Genomic DNA, 20,139 nt, shown 5'->3' on the forward strand with positions numbered 1-20,139 from the left:
GGATCTAATGTTGTTGCGGCTAAAAGGAGCCAAAAACATTATAACGATGACCCTTGGGATCATTCTAAGACCAAGACCTAAACAAATACAGAAAACCTGAGAATTTCAGCTTAGCATATCGGAGGATAGGTTCCTATATTGTACTCTTGCAAGTACATTTGGAGCCCATCGTGAGGCCGATAAATCTAACATGGGTCGCACTCATCAAACCCAAAATTCATAGGCTATCTCAAAATGATGGTTGTTGAAACTAGAACAAATATCAATCCAGGCACCGTAGAAGCGATGCAACTTCAACTAGAGCAACTACTACAACAAAATGAAGCCCTATAGGCCTCCATGACCACAATCCATCAACAACAACATGATAACAACAATGAAAACAAAGGAACCAAACCCCCAACCAATATCAGCTAAAATTTGGAACACCATAGTCCTAGATAATTTCAAGCCGTCTCCACTGTCCCATTTTGAGTGAAGAAGCGATCAAGTTGAGCATATGAATCACTCAAATGCAAGCTATTGTTCGAAATCCTAAAGGAATCCGCCCTACGATGGTACATGAACTTACCCCGCTTGTCCAACATTGGATACTAAGACATGTCGCGTAAATTGATCCACCGGTTTTATGCTAGCTAACATTGCAAAGTGTACACCAGCAGCCTCTTAAATGTGCGCCAGAGACATAATGAATCGTTGCGAGAATACCTTGCCCAATTTAACACACCACAATCAAGGTTGTGAGCTCAAACCACTAGATGATCGTTGGGGCATTTTAGAATGGTCTAAAGGCGCGCCAGTTCAATGACTCCCTTGCCCAAAAATCGGTGGACTCAATGGAGGAGATTATGTTAAGAGCAGAATGCTATATCAAAGGCGAGGAAAGTATTGTTGAAAAGAAAGCTAGATATGCAAAGGAGATAAGTTACATCGTGTCTGAACCAAGAATGAATCATTACATCCCCCAATAAGAGACAAAGGAACATTCAAAAAATTAGATAGAAAGGCCGTAGAAACTTTCAAACCCCTCAATTCGAGGAGAGAACGTGTCATTTAGGAGGTTTATCACGACAAAATCATCATATAACCTCCAAGACCATTCTAAGAAATGATGGGATCCAATCTAGAAAATTGGTTTAAATACCACAAAGTCAAAAGGCATACCATAGACGACATCATCCATCTGAATAGGGAGATTGAGAGGTTGATCCAGAAAGGACAATGTCAGTGACATTTTGCCAAGTTTGAATCGCGGAACAAAGAGCGGTTGTAGAACTGGAAGTATCAGGGGTGGTGTTCTTGGGGTCTCGAGATCTGGCCATCAAAAAGTGTAACATAAAACAGTTACGGTGGTGGATTTGAGGAAATTCGAAGGAATTGATGAAACATTTCCCTTCTTCTAGCGGTAATGATCTGAAGTAGACCATAACTTCGGATGATTGGTGGAAATGCTTGTGCAAGACGGATTCCAGTGCGGTGGTAGCTATTCTTTGTGTGGTGGAAGAGGTCATTCGATAGGGGAAATGAACGTAGAAAACAGGTTAGCACTCCAACGCTCAAGTCAGTATAAGATTGAGGAATGAAAAGTATGTGAGAAGAGGTAAAATATGACCGTACCTTAGGTTTGATGCAAAGTCACACTTATATAGTGGAGATCAATTGTATGTGTCTTCGTTAAATCCGACGCAGGGCGCAGGAGGCTGTTGGAGATTAGCTTAAGGCGAGTTCTTCTGCAATGATGCTCACAGAAGATCATTTGTGTTACTCCAATCCGAAGAGGATTATAGGTTAATGAGCCTCCATGTATTGGGTAGGCGGTATGGGCTCTGCCGAGTCCGTGATATAATATAATGTCTCCCCTTACTTTTTTTCTGTTAGCAACAAGAAGCTTCCTTACATTTCGAGCTGCCCTATAGCCATAAATTTCAGTAGATATTATAGGAGATTTAAGCATTGTCAAATGTGATGTGTAGTTTCATAATTAAATTTTCCGTTCATTCATTTAGAAGAAGTCCATTAATATTCAATTCTATTGTTAAGATGATTGAAAGAAGTGTTTTAAAGACCAAACCAGCTGGTTTAATCAGTTGAATCTAGAAGTTGTCACGCTATTGGTTTGTTCAATTTCATTTTAATCATAGTTTAGTCAAACTGAATTGAGAATAAAGGTCAGTTTAATCAAATTTGAACTTTAAAAGTCTTATTAACAAATTTTTGAAGTTGACACCACTAATATTCCGTTAAAGCAAGTTTGCTTAAAATCAATCTTATTCCAAAGATTAAGTTCCTGAGGCAACAGTGGCATTTTAGCTTCCTATTCATTACATGATCACTCATCTGCTAAAACAACAACTTTCTTTCCAACGTTGTCTCCATTGAAGAGTCCAACAAATGCAGAAGGGATGCTCTCTACACCCAACGACCTGTCTTCAATCACCCGCAACTGACCATTGCGAAGATAATCCAATGTTTTAGCAGAAAAATCTCCGAAAACATTCATATAATCAGCAGCTAAAAATCCTCTGATGGTGATTCTCTTATATACAACATCCATCATATTTGGTGAAGCTCTCTTTCCAATATCAGTATACTCAGAAATTACGCCACAAACAGACACTCTACCAAATGCTTTCATGTTAGCAACTGCTGCTTCTAGCATTTCTCCCCCGACATTGTCAAAATATATGTCAATTCCATCTGGAAAGTACCTGAAATATTCAAAACAAATTACATCAAAAGAACTCAATCTCGTTAAATATTTCTAATTATGAACTTCTATTCAATCTAAATGATATAATTTAGCTGCGTAGCATTGACACTTCAGATGAAAAACAATTTTTTGTGTCCGAAACATGTGTTTGTGTCTTTGTCGTGTCGAATATCTATGTATGTGGTTCTTAGTACTCCCTCCGATCCTAATTATAAGAGAAAGTTGGATCAACAAAAGTTTATGTATCTGGACTGAATTTTGAACTAGGTATATCAACTTTTGTTGACCTAATATTCTCCTATAAATAGGACCGGAGGGAGTATTTGACATCGCTAACAAACCTTTTAAGAGTGGAGTTTAGATCAGTTTCTTCCTTGTAGTTGAAGGCATCATCAAATCCTAGCTCTTCTTTGAGTAATGTCACCTAAGATAAAAATAAATTCATGGATTAGTATTTTCAGCTTAAAGCCAAAATCATTGTACTCAAAGGCATGATCCTAATAAAGCTCACCTTTTTTTGGCTCCCAGCACAGCCAACAACATAGCAACCTAAAAGTTTTGCATATTGTCCTACAATATTTCCAACTGATCCAGATGCTGCTGAAACAAATACCGTTTCACCCTTTCGAGGTTTGCAAATTTCAAAAAATCCTCCATAAGCAGACAGTCCACTAAATCCTGCAAAAAGTATATCTTATAAAACACTTTTCTTTCCATTTACTAGACATTTTTCTTCAAGTTTATAACAGCAAGTAAAAACCAGAAAAGAGAGAGTAGTTCGGTGCTAAGTACTAAACAATTACCAAGAATTCCAAGATGATAAGTGAGTGGAAATTCAAAGGACTCTAATTTTTTTATGATGCTTTGTTCCTTAACCACACTGTACTCAGCCCAAGTGAATACTCCCATAACCAAATCATCTTTCTCAAACTTAGCATTCCCAGAAGTCACAACTCTTCCAATAACTAGAGCATCAATAGCCTGGAAAAGTGCCAAAATAGGACAATAAGAAGAAGCTTAGCAACATTGTTTTGAAGAAGAAGCTTGCCAAAAATTCATAGAATATATATAAAATTGTGTCAAATAATTTACAAAAATTATTAACTGGGACGGTTGTTAATTTTGCTTAAATATTACACCCTAGATGAGGGTTCAGGTCTTGGCAAAAGCTTATTTTTGAATAAATATGCTTAAAAAGGTGGCGGTGTGACAAATGCAAACTACATAATATTCTCGAGGAGGATCATACTTCAAAGTCTCAAGTCAACACCACCAAGCCAGCCCAAGTGGGGTCTCCACTGGTCATATTGAACCGGATGATAAATAATTAAAGTAAGAAGCTATTAAAAAACAAATAAAAATGAAAACAGGTTGAATTAACTGCCGTTGGACCACAATTAAACCCATTAAACCAAGATCAACTCTCATTCAATATGACTGAACTAGACTGCGATGTAACCACGATCAAACTAACCCGTGAACTGGCCGGTTCTTGATTCAACAACTAGTTGAATCAGCCAATTCGGTCCCGATTTCTATAGCATACTTAGGAAGACACAAATTATTAACGAATAAACCAAATTCTACTTCTCCTACATCAAGAATTTTGAGTACCAAACAAGTGATGAGTACCTGGCCTGGAGTTAATGGAGTTGCAAAGCTAATAGCATTATGAGAAGCACTGTAACTTTTCATGCGGTTAATAAGATATGGATCAATAGAGATATATAGATTCTTTATTATGACTTCATCAGAACCTGGCTTCAACGAAAGACCAATAGCCTCAGTTTTTACTTCAAAATGGGACTCCTTTGGGGAATCTTCAATGTGATGCTTTATCACTATGTATTTGTTGGTCACTTCCATTTCACTTTGCTTAGTTGCTAATTCTCTGGTATTAGCTATATAGTTTCATTAATTTTAAGTTTTCTGAAATTGGTTATATAATAGTAAGAGTAGTAACTAGCAACTAAAGAAAGTTAACAGTAACAACAGATTAGGACTAAGAAAAATGGACGGCGAAAAAGTGGCCTGCAAGAAACGACATTTCCAATAGCAGACAAAAGTGGAATCATAGGAATACACAATCGTATCACTATCATTAGGTAGTTTTATGCTCCTAGTCACTGTTGATGCCTTTTATGTATTTTTATATTTTATTTTCAGAATTTCGACAAAAAAACAAAAAAAATTATATTTTATTTTCAGAATCAACAACTTTCAAACTAGAGGAAAATATGGAGTACACACTATGCATGGAGCATTCACCACCAAGGTACGAAGGTTTTAAAAGATGGGGGCGTTACCGCGATAACGGCCGTTACAGAACGGTATAGGAAGGCAGCGATACCGTTATTGCCCGTTTTAAGGTTGGGAAGAAGAATCACAAGAAAACGGCGTTACACAACGCCGTTTTGGTAGCAACACGTCGTTACGGCCGTGACCAACCGTTACAACTGAGAAAAAAACAAAGTTTCCGGATTTTGGTACTTCTTCTTTATTTAAAGCTTCATTACTCCTTCAATTCCCATATCTCTCCTCCTTCACCCACTCTCTTAATTTTGGCATTGTTGTGTAAGTGTGTAACATAGATGAAATGAGATTTTAGAGGAGAGAACAAATGGAACTTTGAGTTGAGTATATTTATGTGAATATGGTTGTGTGAGTTCGGACTTTAGAGATGAGATATTTGGTGTTTATGAATCCGTGGTTGCTTGCTTTAGTACAGTGACATTGGAAAAGAAATGAGAAAGAATCTGGAAAGAGTAAAGTGAGGTGAGTGAGGGTAATTGTGTAAAATTTTGATTAATTCACACTGCGACAATCGCAATGTCTAAGACAATATGGTAATAGCCAAAATCACGACAACCTTAACGCATCCACTACCGTTATTTAAAACCTTAGGTATGATAGTATTAATTAAGACTTAAACACATTACTTTAGCTACATGGTATTAGCTATATAGGCCGATTAGGAAGTGGATGGCATGAACGAGGCTCATGCATAGTTTAGCTACTTAGTGAAATAGGTTGCGAGTCGTTTGCAGGCAGCAGAGCTAGGTGAGAAGGAGGGTGATGTGGTGGAAACATAGATGAATGAATAGTACAATGTCTCAATATACCATTTATACTTAGTGGGCATCGCTATTTGAGTTATTTGTAGTACTTTCTTGACCTAGAGATGGTTCACGACTCTGCCTGGGCGATGGCTACCCTATCCCACCTATACATAGAGATTTAACGTTGCTTTCATTTATATGACGAGGCAGCTTCCTGGTTATTGATGATGGAATAAAATATGGTGTTTTTAGTGTAATTCTTTGCATTTGAAGTCAATTAGAGGAGTTTTCATTGATTTGTGGAACATTTTAAATTGTTTTCATTCGAGTCGTTGTAATTCATTTTTATCATAAATCATGCAACCCTAAAAGTGTTGTATGTTTTATAGTGAGAAATCATGTAAATCGACAAATCAAGACATCACGTGAAGGATCGAGTGTATGAATATTGAAGACAATGGTTCTTAGAAGGTATTTGAAGACAATACAAAGTGAAGAAAATTCATTTCAAGTTCCAAGACATTGCAAGACGGAAGAACGGGTGAAAAAGGGTCGAAAATTGCTGAATTCGCGCAGGAGAGGCTGTCTCAAGCGCCCGTGCGCATGAAGCCATGCGCCCTTGCACATGGGGCAGTAGCTATACATCCATGTGCACCAGACCATGAGCCCCACACATGGACACAACCAGGAAGTGCTGTTTTCTTGTTTTCCAAGCTATTTTTGGTTGAAAAACCATATTTTCACTCTCATGCACTATGAATAGAGACCCTTGAAGACTATTTCATTCAAGGCAAGGGTCAAAAGCATCAGGAGCTTCAAGGATCTCCATCCTCCTCTTGTTCTCTCTAGAGTATGTTTTTCAATTGTTTTGTTATATGATGTCGGTTTCCATGAGCAAATGCACTTCTTTGAGTAGGGTTCCATGATAAACCCCTTACTATTTGTTAGATTTCATTAATAAAGTTATTATTCAGTTTATAGTCTAAAGTTTTATTTAATTCGCATATGACCGCTTTTATCAAAATCCTAGATGGATCAATATTTGAATTGACAACCCTCGCCTCCATTCTAACAAGATATTAGTGAATTGCTTAGTTTAAAATATAATTGAATCTAAGTACAAATTTAGGGCTATAACTCATCTTTAGAGACCCTCGCAATTTGCACGGACGAATTGTGGGGATCAAAATAAACGTCCACAGATTCATCATAAGGTTATGTTCTACTTTCTTAAATCCAACATAAGACAAATTATAAACGAATGATTTCTTAATTTAATTTTCAACAAAGACAAATCGGGGATTCATGGATTCCCTAATCGCCGTTAAACATCCAAATGAACCAAACTTAATCTCGAATTGGGTAGGACAATTAAGTTTAAAACCCTGCAACCACTTTAAATATTTTCTCTTTTATTTGCTTTTCTAAATAGATTATGCTAATTACCGAGTTGAACGGCAATCCTAGTGGAGACGATAATTTACTACTTTGTCCAATTCCCATAAATCTTGCTTTTCTAAATAAATTCTGTCTAATTACCGAGTCGCATGTGATAGAGAAGAAGGATGTTGCTGACAGAAGTGTCCCTCTCAAAGGCCATTCAATGATAACTCCACTGAGGATTGAACCTCGAAACAAATCTTTCCATTTCATTTCAAAGAGATCCCATCTTTAACACACACCTCCCTTCAACTGTTGTTTGCAGTAAATCTCCATCGCAAAATGATTCGAGGGATGACACCACCGCTTCCTCCACCCCCCTTCAAACTAGTTGTGGCCAAAATGTCCATGCTAGCTCCACCAGACTTTTGCCCAGTTATCTCACTTTTTCCAACACTTTGTCTAATTCCCAAAAATTTTAACCACCAAGTAATGAAGATTGTAAACTGAGAGAGCAGATAAGACTGACTTTATCATTACCACACGACCACCGATGGACAACTGTTTATTCCTCCAACTTGACAATCTAGATCTCATCGCCCCAATCACTGGGTGCCACATATCTCTTCTATTTAGATTAGCTCCAATTGGAAGACTAAGATACTTAAAAGGAGTGGGGCCTAATTTGCAGTTCAAAATGTTTGCCGCCTCTAAGAGCCATCTCTGATGAATATTTATCCTTACTAATAAATGCTTATTAAATTTAACTTTTAAACCTGACATTAATTCAAACAATAACATGTTTGATCAAAATGTCGTCTGCATACTGAAGCTGAGTAAGACGTTTGTCACCCAAATCAAATTTGAGCCAAGTGAACTTCCCCATCTCCAGTACTCTATTCATCAACATATTAAAGCCTTCATTAACTATTAAAAAAATAAATGGCGATTATGGGTCTTCTTGTATTAACCCACACCCCAACTGAAATTCTTTTGTAGGACTACCATTGCCAACACTGAAACGAAAGAAGTACTTAAACATTCCGATCTCCATTTCCTCAATTTCTCATGAAATCCCATTTTTTGCATCACAAATTCTAGAAAATCCCAATCGACTAAATCATACGCTTTCTCAAAGTCAACCTTAAACAACAAAACTTCTTTTTTCTTTCTCCTCTCCTCATCCACAATTTCATTTGCAATTAGAATCCCAAAGATTTGTTGGTGTGATATAAATGTTGATTGTGTTTCTGATATAACTGCTCCAATCACTTTTTTTTAGTCTATTTGCCAGAACCTTTGATAACACTTTGTAAATACACTCAATCAATGACATTGGCCTGAAATTTGTTATTTTTACAGCATTTTTCTTTTTGGGAATTATTACAATGAATGAACTATTTGCCCCTCTAACCATCCGACCTTTTACATGGAATTCAACTATAATCCTCATAAAGTCATGTTTATTGTCCTCCCAAAATTCTTTCATAAATAGAAAATTTACTCCGTCAAAACTTAGGCTTTTTGAGCTATCGCAATCCCAAACTGCACTTTGAACTTCCTCTTCTGTAAATTCTCGAACCAGGTCATAATTATGCACGCCTTCAATTCTATTGAAATTCACATTAGCCGAAATTAGTCTCACACCTCTAGCCGAAAAATGATTAAGAAAGTTCTCGAAAATTGAATCTTTTATTTCCACTACTCTTGTCAGGCGTCTTTCATTCACTTTCAAATTTAAAATATCATTGAATTTTCTTCTTTTGTTTATGCACTTGTGAAAGTACTTGATATTTGGAACCCCGTACTTCAATCACCTAGCTCTGAATTTTTGCAAGTGAATGCTGCAATTTAGTTTTGAGAACTTATTTGAAAGCTCTCTCTTGATAAGGGCCTCCTCAGTCCAAAGACTCACAACTTCACCTTTAATTTTAAGTATGTTGATTTCTTCTTTTACGTCCTTAATTTTTCGTCATAGATTTTGAGTGATTCTTATGCCACTCTTTGAGGTTTTTTTTTTGGGTTAAATATGTTTTTGGTCCTTATAAATATATCAACTTTTCGTTTTAGTCTCTAAAATTTTCAATCACTACTTTTGGTCCCTATTTTTAAATTAAGTTTTGTATTTTTTTAATGAAATTGTGCAGAAATGTGACATATTTATTGGGACATATATCCGACCTTTTTAATCACTACTTTTGAATTCTACATATGAGTTTACTTTAAAAGAGGGACCAAAAGTGAAGATGAGAAATTTTGCAGGGACTAAAAGTGAAGATGAGAAATTTTGCAGGGACTAAAAGTTGAAGGAAAATTTTAGAGGGACTAAAACGAAAAATTGACATATTTATTGGGACCAAAAATATATTTAACATTTTTTTTTATTCGTTTTAGTTTTTCTTTTAGCACGAAAATACCAACTCTTCAAACTTCATCTAACGCCACTACTCACTACGTTGACTAATTTTTTGTCTTCGCCCCACTCTCCTTCCAACCATAAAACGTGATCCAAAATACTAGTTTTTCTTCGCATTGAAAATATATTGCTATCCCATATCGCCAATAACATTCAAACCCTTTGTAGTGTTCTTAATTTTTTTTTTTTTCCAACAAAACTAACAATGAAAAACCGTCTTTAACATAATATCGTGGGTACGTACAAATGGATCATAACGCCTAATGTTAAAACTTCCAGCTGCATTTCAATTAGTCATACTTTATTTTAATTAGTACATTCCACAATTTTTATTTTTTTTGACTTTCGCACCGGTTTCCGACCCACCAAAGATGGACGACTAATCCGGCTCGTGCGTAGAGGTATGTGCACTGATCAAACGTTATTCTCCCTGAGATTCGAACCCGATATTCTCCGAATACGTCCTTAGAAGATGCTCCTTGCCACTAGAGCTCAAGCAACTTGGTGACATTCCACAGTTTCATTTGCATATATAAAGTACATACGTCAAATCATAATGTCAAGTAGGCTTCGTCTAAATAAAGGCTATTAAAAATAGTTGGATCAAACATTTGGATCAGAAACCATATTTTCCCTCTACCAAGCAATAAGTTGGGCACTAATACATTGTACTGTCTATACATCGTCCTCGCAATAAAGATGTTGACCCACATGGGGTTTTATACTTAGTCAAGAATTGTTGTTCGCCCATTTAATTTAAAATTGCATGTTTCTGGAAAAAAGCCAAACGTTAATTAAGTTATGTAGATCTATATTTAACATGAGTTAACTTAATGTGAATTAAATCACGTTGGACATAAATGTGGAAAAACAAATGTAACTACTTTTATACAAATGATTTCCTAAACTACCTTAGTAGTTGTCTCAGAACTAATTAATATTCCCCTCTTAAAGAGATTTTATGCCGTAATAAAATTGATTAAAATTTTATTGTCACTTATTATTGAGAGGTACTAACTTTAATATTTGACACGTCTCAATTATTGAATAGAAATGAATATGCAAGAAACACCTTTTTTTTAATTCCGGTTCATCGCATAGATGGATACACTAATTATTACAAAAAAAAAAAAAAAAAAAAACCCGATAATAATAAGATTATTGTTATTTGTTCAATATACATTAGTATTATCGTAATTAAGAATTAAAAAAGAAACAGAGGTTTGCATCAGCAAGGAAAATATTTGTGACTTTTGTTTGCCGACAACCAACAAAAGTAATGCTCATGTTCATAAGTAATTATAATGACATAAACTTCAATGCTTCCTTGCGTATGTTCTTCACAAGTTGCTTTATGCTCAAGTTGTAGCCTTCACCCAACTATAAAATAATTAAGATAAATATTAAATAATAAGTATACGAAAAAAACACCAAAATTCAAAGACAACAAAATGAATATATCAAGCAAATATATTGGAAAACAACCTGGAATAAAATACTTTAATAATATTTAGAAAAAAATCAGTTAGTATATTTTTTGGTGGTGATCGAGGTTTGAACCCCAAACCTTGCATATATTATGTATTGTCCATACCAACTGAGCTAAGCTCACGAGGACGATCTGTTAGTATAATAGTGATGACACCAAAAGTTAAAAAGTGGTGAAAAAAGTATTTAGTTGCAATTTAAAGGTAGATAGAGTCATAGAGAGACGGTCACTACCTGAGCAATGATAGTAATATCGAGGATAGAATCTCCAAAGGGTAAAACACTGCTGTTGACAACATATAGTTGAAATCTTTGGATCTCGACCATAATTTTCACTAAAAGCCCCTTGTATTCTTTACATTGGATCCGAATCAACATATATTTCCCTAACACTTTTGCTTCCACTTGAAATATTGAACCAACAACACTTTCATTGCGCTCATCAAATGATGAGGAATCATCTTCGCTGCAGAGGTCTGGTTTGGTCAGAACCACATGCGACTCTGTTTTTGTTCTCTTGTTTTGTTCTTCTAAAACTTCCAAACGCTTTTTAAGCTCTTTCATGTATTTGATAGTGTCAACCAATACAGAAAATTTGTCCATCTAACAGATTTTTACACAATCGATTAGTGAGTAGTGTAACATGAATAGAGTAATCAAGATTATAATATCTTCGTCTCTAAATATAAGACTCTTATGCGTTTTTTACTTGTCATTTTTATAATACTTCTTTAAAACAATTTTCAAATATGCATTAAATAATTTTTCACCAAAATACCCTTAACTTTGAACTGCATATAATCATTTTATAACATATTGTACCTTTTTAAGGTTGGGAACAAGAGCTGCAAGAGCAATGAAGCTTTGGGTGAGTTTCTCTCTTCGCTTTCTCTCTGCCATGATATGATCCTCACCATTATTAGCACGAGACCTTTTGGTTTTTGAGGTTTTTGTTGAATGATTCTTATTTTCCAATTCGGTTGGAGACACGGAAACTCTTTCATTTTGTATTGAATTTAAGGTAGGGTATTGTTGGGAACTAGTAGTAGGTGAATTTGGGGGGCTGTCAAAAGATGGAATTTGAACTTGAAAAGATGAAGAACGTTTTTGGGTAAAGGTTTCATTGATTTTGTCACTATGATCAATTGTTTTCATCTCCATAATAGTCTTATCAATATTGAAGTCAAAACAATCCAACTTTGTTTCATCACTAAATGTGTTGCTGAGAGTAGTTGTGGAAGTGGACCCTGAAATTAAACATTGTTGTTTATTTTGTTCTTGGAAGATATTAGTTATGTCATGTGAAAGAAAATCTTCCACACCAGTATCAAGGAAATTCAGGTTGCATTCCTCAGCAAATAAATTGTGTTCGTCCATTTCCTGTGGAAAAAAGGAAATTTTAAGTATATATATTAAAGAATTAATTTATAATCAACCATTTATTTGTAATTAACTACGACAATTAAGAGCAAGTTTGTCTCTCATGTGCAAATTTACGCATGTTAATAAATTCAAAGCTGTTATTAATTTCTATCTCTCAAAATTTATATACTCTCACTAGTGTTTTTTAAAGAAATATTCTCTCTTAGATTCATTAATAAATAATTAATATATTTAATTTATATTAAAGATCAGATACATCAATTATTTAAGAGATATTGCTAGGGTCACACTTTTTAATACATTCCTCTAACACACTTCAATAATAATCAGCCACATAATCAAATTTTTTTAGCCGCCATCAATCTGTCTCATCTCGAAGTTCTGGTGTCCATCAATGGCTTGGTCAGGAGTTCCATCTTTATTTTTCACAGGGTTCCATTTTTTGTTGAATATTTTTTTTTTTTTTTGTATTTATTCAATTTAAAAATGGCATTCTCTTTTGCATAATTTTTTTCCGTTCATATACTGAAGCATAACATCGTTTACAATGACATTCTCTTTTGTTTTGTAATTGAAAAACATGTATAAACATTCTTTTGGTGATTGTTTACAAAAGATATTTAACTTAATTTGTCCATGACAATATTTGGGGAAAAAATAACTTAGATCTGAAAGTCTATTTATTTTTTATCATAAAATAAATAGTTAGACTTTTTAAAAATGGATCCGGTAACAGATCAACAAATTTAGATTCTCATGCCCTTGTCACACCATGCCCTGGCCAAATCCGTCCTTGGAGACAAGGACTAACTAAATTTCTAAATTTAGTGAGATGGTCGACTTAGGGGTATGTAATTAATTATGCCAAAAATTCATATTACAAACAAAAATACATTTCCTTGTCAATATGGAATCAATTGATACATCATTATGGTTCAAATAGGAAATTTATGAATTTGTTGATGACAAATATACTATAAGTCGTTCTTCAAATAGGGTTTAAGGTTTATGGAATACTGATGACACTCAAAAATAAATATTAAATATTTTGCAAGAAATATCAAGTGTTAAGGAATTAATTTATAATCAACCATTTGTGAATTAGAAAGAAAAAAAAAAATAGAAAGTGTGAATTTGCAGTCTCATTTTCTTACCAAATCAGATAACCAGCTGCTGCTTGATGATACGTTCATAGCTGTGCTGTTGATTTCCTCCATAGTCTCAAAGGTAACACTTTTTTTTTTTTTTTGAAGGAATCAAAGGTAACACTTGTATACTGTTACTATGAGCTGAATTAGAGTTCCAAATGTTGAATCTTTTATAGGACTAGATTTTAAGCACGTGTAGTAAATCAGGTATGTATCATTAATTTATTGGCAACATGGTACCGTTACTGTATTTATTTTTGGAAGGTGTGTGTTCTATCATATCATTTACTTGCAAGTGGCCACATGCTATTTTTAGTGAACACTAATGTGCCATGTCATTTAGTAGTTGAATGTCAGAAAAACATAATGGGGTTGAATTGTATTGGTAAAAGACAAAAGATAAATGTATTAATGTAAAATGACGTATAATTTAAGACAAATCTATTTCGCTAAAATGAAATATAATTTGGAAGAGATGATGTTTTTTTTTTTAAGGAGTGTGCTATATCATTTAAGATTTTGCCACTAACAAGTGCCTTACAAGAGAAAGGGAAAAGAAAAAGAAAAAGAAAAAGACAACAGAAGCAAGAAAAAAGAAAGAAAAAAAGAAGGAACCACTCTCTAGAATAGAGAGTTCCAACTGCGTCCATCCTGAGGAGGTCGAAGAAATCACCTGGAGAACAGACATGGTAGAGCAGCTCAGAATCCAAACTTGCTCTAAGCTTGGCCATAAAATCTGCATATTGACTGCCGTTTTTAAGAGTGTGGTAAACAGTTACATTACCTTGCCTAATCAGATCTTTCACATTACCTTGAAGATATTGTTTAAGAAACCTACAAAAAAATATTTTTTTCTTAAAAATACAAGTAAAACATATATAACTTTCTATATAAAAATTACTACTTTTAAATGCTTCGACAACGTGACACCATGTTAAGATTTTGCTATCATTTACGAGCAAGTGGCAAGTGTGCTATATCAATATATTACTATATCATTAAAGAGAAATGATATTTGTACAACCACTTTGTGACAACTTTTTGACAACTTTCTTTCTTATATTCACATTATACTCTTATTCTCTCTCTTCCTTTATCTCTCTCCATTGTTTTTGACCAATGAAAAGAGAGAGAAAAGAAGTTGTCACATAAATTGTCTAAAGTATGTTGTTCAAATATCACTACTCATCATTAAATAAGGAAAATTGATATTACACGAATGATTGGTAAACACCCGTTGTTCACATATACCCAACCCATCAACAACCTTTCATATTGAACACAATAAATAAAAAATAAAATTTTATTTATATTTTAAAACTATTTTATTGGACCAAATCACAATCCTTCATTAACATACTTTGGCTTAAGAAAGCTGGTTTACACCCCTTGTGATTTTTTACTGGGAAATGTTAACGAGTGTTTCCAGAACACTTTTTAAGGGTCTTAAATAATAATTTTTTTTTATAAAAATATATGTATTTAATGCATTGGAAATTGAACTATTTGACTTTTGTAAAGAATAATTTCCTAATTTAAAATGCTTAAAGAATGTCCTTAAGACACTCGTTAATAAATACAAACGTTTAAGTGTTTAGTAGTAAGTAAAAAACTTGTAGTCCACAAAGATAAACACTCATATAGAAACATTTTTTTATATACATAGATCTGAGGAAGGACATTATAATACTTTGTCCAAAGGATGCCATTGCATCCCAATTGATTATGATAGAAAATTTGAGGGACACACTCATGATAAAATATGGCAAGATCTTGTGTGTGTTTCTAATTCATATGGTACCCATTGCAATTGCCATCCCTATTTATGGTGTTTGGGGACCGTACCCAGCGAGACGGTAGAGGAATTGAATTACGTACGATTGGAGGAGCAATGATGAATGATCCACGACACATTTGTTACAGTTTTTCTAACTATATCATCCTTTATTAATTCATTTTCTCTATGTCAAAATAAGTGACATTGTTTTTTTTGTTAGGTAGTCTAATGGTTAGAATTCACCATATAATATAAACAAGTGGGGTATCCGGTGTTCGAACATCGGCCCCTGAATATAATAATGCATTGTCCTACAACTAAGTTATACTCACGAGACAAGTGACATTGTTTAACTATAATCAAATGTTTTTTTTTTTTTTTTTTTTTTTATAAATAAGAAATGTTGTTGGATTTGTCTCAATAAATATTTTTTCAATATCAAAATGTTATAATTTTTGCTAATACACAATTAAAGATATCAAATGTTAAAGATGTGTGTTGGTTTTCCTAGTGAGCTTAGCTCAGTTGTTATGAACAATGCATAATATATATATATATATATATATATATATATATATATATATATATATATATTGAACAAATCAAAATGAGATATATTACGAAATCAACCGAGTTTCCCCGCGCACAAAATGTGCTAAAGGAGTAAACAACGACAAATATTTACAGAGTCACAGTGCTAAAACAAAAGCCAAAAATTACACAAGAACATCCATGCAAGGGATTGGGTGTTTCCACCAATCGTGGTAAGAGTAAACAAAATCCACTTGCTTAGACCTCAACCATAAGTAAGAATGAAGCTTCACTTTTTCAATGATGTTAAGAGGACCGGACACCGTATTTTGAAAAACACGGTTATTCCTCTCCTTCCAAATCTCCCAAATAGTAGATAACCAAATAATCCTAAAATATAAATGAGAGTAAAGTGGCATTCCCGCCATCTTCTTGAACTGAGTAAAATGATGTCGAAGCTCACCAGCGTGCACAAAAGAAATACCTAACCAGTGACAGACAAGACCCCAAAGGTTGACGAAAAAGTTACAGTGAATAAATAGATGAACCGCAGACTCAGTGGATCCACAACCAAACGCACAAGACATGTCAGCTGAAAGAAGGACACCACGAATTGCCAAATTGTCTTTAGTTGGAATACCATTACGAAGGAATCGCCAAACAAAAATAGAACCCTTCGATGGAATATGCTTATGTCAAACGTCGTCAACCATGGACCAGTCCACCATAGCGCCAGTACTTGTCAGAAAAGAGTATGCTCTCCCCTCACCGTGTATCCGTGAATGGGGTCTAACAACCAGCACCATTTATCGTGAACAGAATCCTGCAAAATAACGTTATGTAATAATAAAGAACACTCCCTCAGACAATGCATAATATATTATGTAAGGTTCGGGGTTCAAACTCTGTTCACCATAAAAAAAAAAAGAAAAAAAAAGAAGTGTGTTGGCTTGTGTGTAACAGTCAACAATGTCATTTATTTTAGGACGGGGAGAGGATAATATGAAAAATTATCCTTGAATGAGTTTATATATAAATGACAATTTAGTAATAGTTACATCTTTTAGACAAATTTATTCATCGGACATCCGTAATTTTTACAAAATACTCCTATATTAATGACTGATGGTGTATTAAAATTCATTTCAGCTACCCCTTTTCACGACGGGGAAATCAACAACAACACACCAATGGACGTATAAAAAATAACATATAGGCCCCTTTAAAACAATAAAATAAGAAGAATTTTAGGTTATAGGAACTTGTAAGCATTGTTGTCCGCATTGTCCGAATAAGTAAATTCTTTAACCGGAAAAATTCAAATCTCATATTTGTTACAATGACGAATGATCCACGACACATTTGTTACAGTTTTTCTAACTATATCATCCTTTATTAATTCATTTTCTCTATGTCAAAATAAGTGACATTGTTTTTTTTTTAGTCAGGTAGTCTAATGGCTAGAATTCAACATATAATGTAAACAAATGGGGTATCTGGTGTTCGAACATCGGCCCCGGAATATAATAATGCATTGTCCTACAACTAAGTTATACTCACGAGACAAGTGACATTGTTTAACTATAATAAAATGTTTTTTTTTTTTTTATAAATAAGAAATGTTGTTGGATTTGTTTCAATAAATATTTTTTCAATATCAAAATGTTATAATTTTTGCTAATACACAATTAAAGATATCAAATGTTAAAGATGTGTGTTGGTTGTCCTAGTGAGCTTAGCTCAGTTGTTATGAACAATGCATAATATATATATATATATATATATATATATATATATTATTTGAGGGGGGGAGAGTTGTAACGCCCTCTTTAATTATTTGATTATTTTAATGAGTTTAGAATATACTTATATGATTTGTGTGATTTATATGATTTATTTTGATGAGTGATATTTTGTTATGTTATATGTTGGTATTTATTAGTATAATATATATGCTATTTGATTTAGAAATATATATATATATATATATATATATATATATATATATATGTTATTTGATTTAGAAATATATATGTTATTTGGTTTATAAATACATAATTTGTTGTAGAAATACACATGATTTGTTGTAGAAATATATGTTATTTGTTGTAGAAATACACATGATTTGTTGTAGAAATTTATATGATTTGTTTTAGAGATATATTTGTTATTTGTTATAGAAAATATATTAGAATAGGATATTAAGATTTGGATATAAGAGAAAAATAAGTAGGTTAAGGATTTATATAAATAGAAAAGACCTAGTTTAGAAAAACATAACGTACGACTGTTTTTGGAGAAAAGGGAGAAAAAGCCAAGAGAAGAGAGAGAAGACCTAGAGGCTGCGATTTTCATTCTTTAAGGTAAGGGTGAGACTAACTTTGAAATTTTATTAAGTCTATGAATCAACGGTTAAATTTAACATGAAATAGGATGAGTTTAAGATGAATTGGAAATTAGGTCAAATTGAGAGAATTGATGATGAAACGGTGAAAACTTGTTAAAAAGATTTAGAAACTATCCTTAGACCTTAGATAATGATTATGATGAATTATGGAATCAAGGTTAGGCTTAAAACCATGAGAATTAGTGATTTTTGTGAAAAACTGCACTTCTGCCCGTAGCGACATTCATCGCTCGCCTCCCGAGCTATGATCCTCGCCACGGCGAGGGATGAACTTCATCGCTCGCCTCGGGAGCAAACCTTACCCGCCTCGCGAGTTACACGTCGCAGCTCGCCATAGCGAGCAGTTGAACTCGCCTCGCGAGCTTGACCAGCGAGCATGCAAGATTTCGTGATTTTGAATTTTGAGTTGAACCTTAGATGCCTTTGAGTGCCTGAACATGTCTAAGATTGATTAGGAAAGAATGTAGGATGAGATTGAACCTGGAAAGACTTAGAATGAAACTTTGGAGAATCTGACTGAACTCGCCATGGCGAGCAGAGGCTCTCGCCTCGCGAGCACTAGTATTACAGAATGCCTTGTTTAGGTTAAATGCGATCTTTGTCGCACGAGTTGTTATGAGTTGAACCTTGGGATAGTAATGAGGAATATGTATGATATTAATGATGATCTGTGAAGTTATTATATGATGATTTGATGATATTGATAATGTTATATAATTAGATATATATTATATGAATTATGTTTGATGATTGAAATGTTGATGACGTGCATTTGTAGTTGTTATATATGATGATTATTATTATTGAATGATGCTGTTTTGTTGTTGTGATGAATATGATTTACTTGATGATTAATGAGAGAATATTATATATTGTGGATGATGATGATATGATTAATGAGTGAATATTATAATGTGAATTAATGATTAAATGCATTACTTGAAATATTATTGAATGATCAAGATGCTGTTGAAATGAATTGATATTATAAAGTTATACTGTTGATGTGATCTGATTATGCTGCTATTGTTATTTAACTAAGTTGCGTGAGTCTATATAAGATGATTAAGATGATGATGAACTCCAAATTATTGGATGTATAGGAGATTTGATGATTAAGATGTTTTGTTGATAGAATCCATGCATTAGCATACATTGAGCTTTGTCCTCACCACGATTTGAGCTTTGTCCTCACCACGATTGGAGCTTTGTCCTCCCCACGATGCTTAAAGTATATTAATACTATGATGACGATTGGTACCACATGCATATAAGAGGTCTAAGTTGCATTGTCGCATTTGTCGAGTCTAAAGATGTTATGTTATTGACGATGATTGAATGCTGTGATTACTTGATAATTGTTATCGAAGATGCTATGATGATATGAGATGTTTATGTTGAAGATTTATGATGTTGATTATGTTGTATTGTATCTGATTATCATTATGTTGTATTATATATGATTATTATCATTAAGTGATGATTACGTTATGCTGTTGTTATATTACTATATGATGATGAATATGTGTTGTTATATTACTATATGATGATGAATATGTTGTTGTTATATTACTATACGATAATGAATATGTTGTTGTTATATTATTATGAGATGATGTTTATGATGTGATGTATATAATTATTATTATTAAAGTGATGATTATATTGTGTTGTTTAAGTTATTAGTGATTGATGATTACAGGATGTTATCTATGAGTTGTTAAATGTATTTGATGATAGTTATGTTAAGTTGATAAGTTGCCTTTTATTCATGAATTTATAATGAGATGTTTGATGAATAATTATTATTATGAATTGATGATGTTACGTATAGTTGATA

General features: G+C 33.6%; 2 protein-coding genes across 2 annotated transcripts; both read right to left on the minus strand.

The window, feature by feature from the left end:
* Positions 1–2,173: 2,173 nt before the first annotated feature.
* LOC25479569 (2-alkenal reductase (NADP(+)-dependent)) lies at positions 2,174–4,664 on the minus strand. The gene is made up of 5 exons (XM_013588016.3): positions 4,343–4,664; positions 3,514–3,691; positions 3,222–3,388; positions 3,052–3,134; positions 2,174–2,708 (listed from the first exon to the last, which is right to left on the minus strand). The coding sequence occupies exons 1-5, from the start codon at positions 4,574–4,576 to the stop codon at positions 2,330–2,332; spliced, it is 1,041 nt and encodes a 346-aa protein (XP_013443470.1). The 5' UTR covers positions 4,577–4,664; the 3' UTR covers positions 2,174–2,329.
* A 6,054-nt stretch (positions 4,665–10,718) lies between these two features.
* On the minus strand, positions 10,719–13,742 carry LOC25479567 (transcription factor bHLH18). Its single transcript, XM_013588014.3, has 4 exons — positions 13,591–13,742; positions 11,876–12,433; positions 11,288–11,656; positions 10,719–10,945 (listed from the first exon to the last, which is right to left on the minus strand). Exons 1-4 carry the CDS (start codon positions 13,651–13,653, stop codon positions 10,865–10,867), a joined length of 1,071 nt encoding a protein of 356 aa, XP_013443468.2. The 5' UTR covers positions 13,654–13,742; the 3' UTR covers positions 10,719–10,864.
* Between the last annotated feature and the right edge of the window lie 6,397 nt (positions 13,743–20,139).

The sequence above is a fragment of the Medicago truncatula genome, chromosome 2 (genome assembly GCF_003473485.1).
Source record: "Medicago truncatula cultivar Jemalong A17 chromosome 2, MtrunA17r5.0-ANR, whole genome shotgun sequence".
Lineage (NCBI taxonomy): Eukaryota > Viridiplantae > Streptophyta > Magnoliopsida > Fabales > Fabaceae > Medicago > Medicago truncatula.

Excerpts from the sequence above, each read along its gene's own strand:
- LOC25479569 (XM_013588016.3), bottom strand. The coding sequence starts at position 4,576 with ATGGAAGTGACCAACAAATACATAGTGATAAAGCATCACATTGAAGAT. Across the intron at positions 3,389-3,513 it reads TTATCATCTTGGAATTCTTG|GATTTAGTGGACTGTCTGCT; the intron begins GTAATTGTTTAG and ends TACTTTTTGCAG. Across the intron at positions 2,709-3,051 it reads CTAAACTCCACTCTTAAAAG|GTACTTTCCAGATGGAATTG; the intron begins GTTTGTTAGCGA and ends TGAATATTTCAG.
- LOC25479567 (XM_013588014.3), bottom strand. The coding sequence starts at position 13,653 with ATGGAGGAAATCAACAGCACAGCTATGAACGTATCATCAAGCAGCAGC. Across the intron at positions 12,434-13,590 it reads GCAGCTGGTTATCTGATTTG|GAAATGGACGAACACAATTT; the intron begins GTAAGAAAATGA and ends TTTTTTCCACAG. Across the intron at positions 10,946-11,287 it reads ATATTACTATCATTGCTCAG|TTGGGTGAAGGCTACAACTT; the intron begins GTAGTGACCGTC and ends ATTATTTTATAG.